The 2,663-nt window shown below is 37.3% G+C and overlaps 1 protein-coding gene across 1 annotated transcript; it reads left to right on the top strand.

Annotated features, from left to right (window-relative positions):
• The first annotated feature begins 829 nt into the window (after window positions 1-829).
• Window positions 830-2,186, top strand: LOC149184669 (chaperone protein ClpB1-like). The gene is made up of 4 exons (XM_089418964.1): window positions 830-974; window positions 1,104-1,379; window positions 1,481-1,678; window positions 1,870-2,186. The coding sequence occupies exons 2-4, from the start codon at window positions 1,371-1,373 to the stop codon at window positions 1,981-1,983; spliced, it is 321 nt and encodes a 106-aa protein (XP_089275090.1). The 5' UTR covers window positions 830-974; window positions 1,104-1,370; the 3' UTR covers window positions 1,984-2,186.
• Window positions 2,187-2,663: the final 477 nt, after the last annotated feature.

Here is a 2,663-nt window from a genome sequence, read left to right on the forward strand (position 1 = left end):
GGTGTACAATATTTAAATATACACATATATATTGCCCATCTGGAATTAAAAACTGGAGTGTTACAGTACGTGATATGTGTATAACTCAGTATTTAACTTGTGAAAAAGTTTTGACATATTCAGTTAATTCTTGAGGGATCAAGAAATCCTTTGGGCTTTATGAAAATGATCTGCAATCTGTTTGTCTGAACAGGGTGGTGTCTTCCGGACAAAGCATCTGATCTGGTAGACAAAGCATGTGCAAATGTAACTGTGTAACTAAACAGTCTACCTGAAGAAATCGACACCCTTGAAAGGAAAACGATTCAACCAGAAGTTGAGCTGCATGCCCTCGAAAAAGAAGAAGATAAAGCAAGTAAAGCTCGTTTGGTCGAGGTCAGTTCTCGGAGATAACTTTGCAACTTTCTTGGCAAGTTGGCTGCCTTGTTGATCAGTCTATAGGCTTTTTTATTAGGATGGCGATGCTCTGATGTAAAGATATGTATTAAAACTTCTGGGTATGTAGGGGTGTTCAATGTTGTTTGATAGAGTGAAAATTGTTGGTCGGTGAGAACCCTTAGTCTCATACTCTTTTTCTTTTGATTGAGAGAATAAATTTTAACCATTAATGATAGCTATAGTGGGTGATGTTTTGGATACATAACTATGTGATGCATGCAGTTTGTGAGTCGCTGCACTGGTATTCCTGCTACTAGATTCGGTCAGAATGAGAACGAGCGACTGATAGGTCTATCGGGAAGGTTGCAGGAAAGAGTTGTTGGACAAGATGAGTTAAGATCACGGGCAGGATTTGGAAGACCTCAACAACCGTTTGGATCTTTCCTCTTCTTGGGGCCCACTGGAGTTGGGAAAACCGAACTTGCAAAGGCTCTTGCCGCTGAATTGTTTGATGACGAAAAACAGCTGATCCGGATTGATATGTCTGAATATATGGAGAAACATTCAGTTTCAAGGCTTATAGGTTCTCCCCCTGGGTATGTGAAAAGTTAAATGTTGTCAATGGAAATTTTTTGACAGCACGACACTATTTAAATTTTTTTCTTAATAAATTTGCTGTTGCACTGACCTAAAATGGTTAGATGTGTCTGATTTTGAAATGGCAGTTATTGTGGTCATAATGAAGGGGGACAATTAACAGAAGCAGTAAGGATACGGCCCTATAGTGTTGTTCTTTTTGATGAAGCTGAAAAGGCACACAAGTCAGTCCTCGACATTTTGCTTCAAGTGCTTGATGATGGCAGACTCACAGATGGGCAAGGTCACACAGTTAGCTTCTCAAACACAATCATTATCATGACATCCAATCTCGGAACAGAACCCTTGCTGCATTGTCTGGCCACAAAACAATAGAAACAGCAAGAGAGAACGCTATGCAAGAAGTATGTGCATTGTCTGGACTACGTTTCTGCATCTTTTTCATATGATTATCATGAAGGTGGCTGTGGTGCTCTGACACAGCTTTCTATGAATTTTGTGGCAGGTTAGAACACATTTCAGACCTAAGCTGTTTAACAGATTCGATGAGATAGTTGTATTTAATACTCTCCTTCATGATCAGCTCAAAAAAGTTGTTAGAATACAGTTGAAAGATGTAGAGATTCGTCTTGCTGAGAGAGGTATCGCATTAGAAGTAACAGATGCAGCTTTGGATTTTATTCTTCGGAAAGGCTATGATCCTGTAAGTAAAACAATCACTTTGTTTTTTTTCTTTCTTATTCAGAGTCTGTCTTGCTAGGGGATGTGTTCCCAACCCCAGTAATCATGTCCCTGCATCTCTCTTTGTCCTGGATATGCTTCTTCCTCTTTCGTGTGCAATTCAGATCAGGGATTCTGTGTATAACCTTAAAATGGATAATGTTGTACTCGCAGGTCTATGGTGCTCGTCCCTTACGGCGATGGATAGAAGGAAATGTTGTCTCTCAGCTGTCTTTGATGCTCCTGAGAGAGGAGATTGATGAGACCAGTAAAGTATGCAATGCCTGAAGAAGAGACATTATCTTATCACGTAGAGGACAGGAGTGGCGGTCATTAAACAAAACATTGGTGAAAAAGCAAATACCCTCATAGATATTCCCGTTTCTGTGTATCCTGTTCCTGATCCGTCTCAGGCACTAAAGAAGAAAAATTGAAGGAATAAATAATAATAAGCAAATAGAAGATTAGTTGAATATTCATAGTTTTCAAAATTTAGAGGTGAATAGGGTTGGTAGAGGTATATATATAGAGTTAGATTTTTGGATCAAAGTGGCTTTTTGGTTTTATTATGTGTATTTTATGCATTAATTTGATGTGTAATTTAATTAAACTAGTAATTGCATCAAATGTTGCAAAGGAAATGTTGTTAAGTGGACAACATATGAAAAAAGAGCATAGATGAACAATTATGTGATATGTGACGCGATCTCAATGTAGTCCAATTCGAATAAAAGAGAAATCTTGATGTTGTTTCCACTAACCTCTTATAATTGGGATTTATATCTTTCATTTAAATGAAGCGAAAAAATTAGATATTTGAATGATGGGAAATTGGAAGTGTAAATATTAATGTATGCTATTGTTAAATTAATCTAGTTTCTTATATTAATTTACAAACACAACTCTATTTTAAAAACATAAGGACAAATCATCAATGGTTTATTCCTTCCCTCATGTTTATGGAACTA

This window comes from Pinus tabuliformis, chromosome 3_2 (genome assembly GCF_031772625.1).
Source record: "Pinus tabuliformis cultivar Carrire ecotype Pingquan chromosome 3_2, CPIR1, whole genome shotgun sequence".
Taxonomy (NCBI): Eukaryota; Viridiplantae; Streptophyta; class Pinopsida; order Pinales; family Pinaceae; genus Pinus; species Pinus tabuliformis.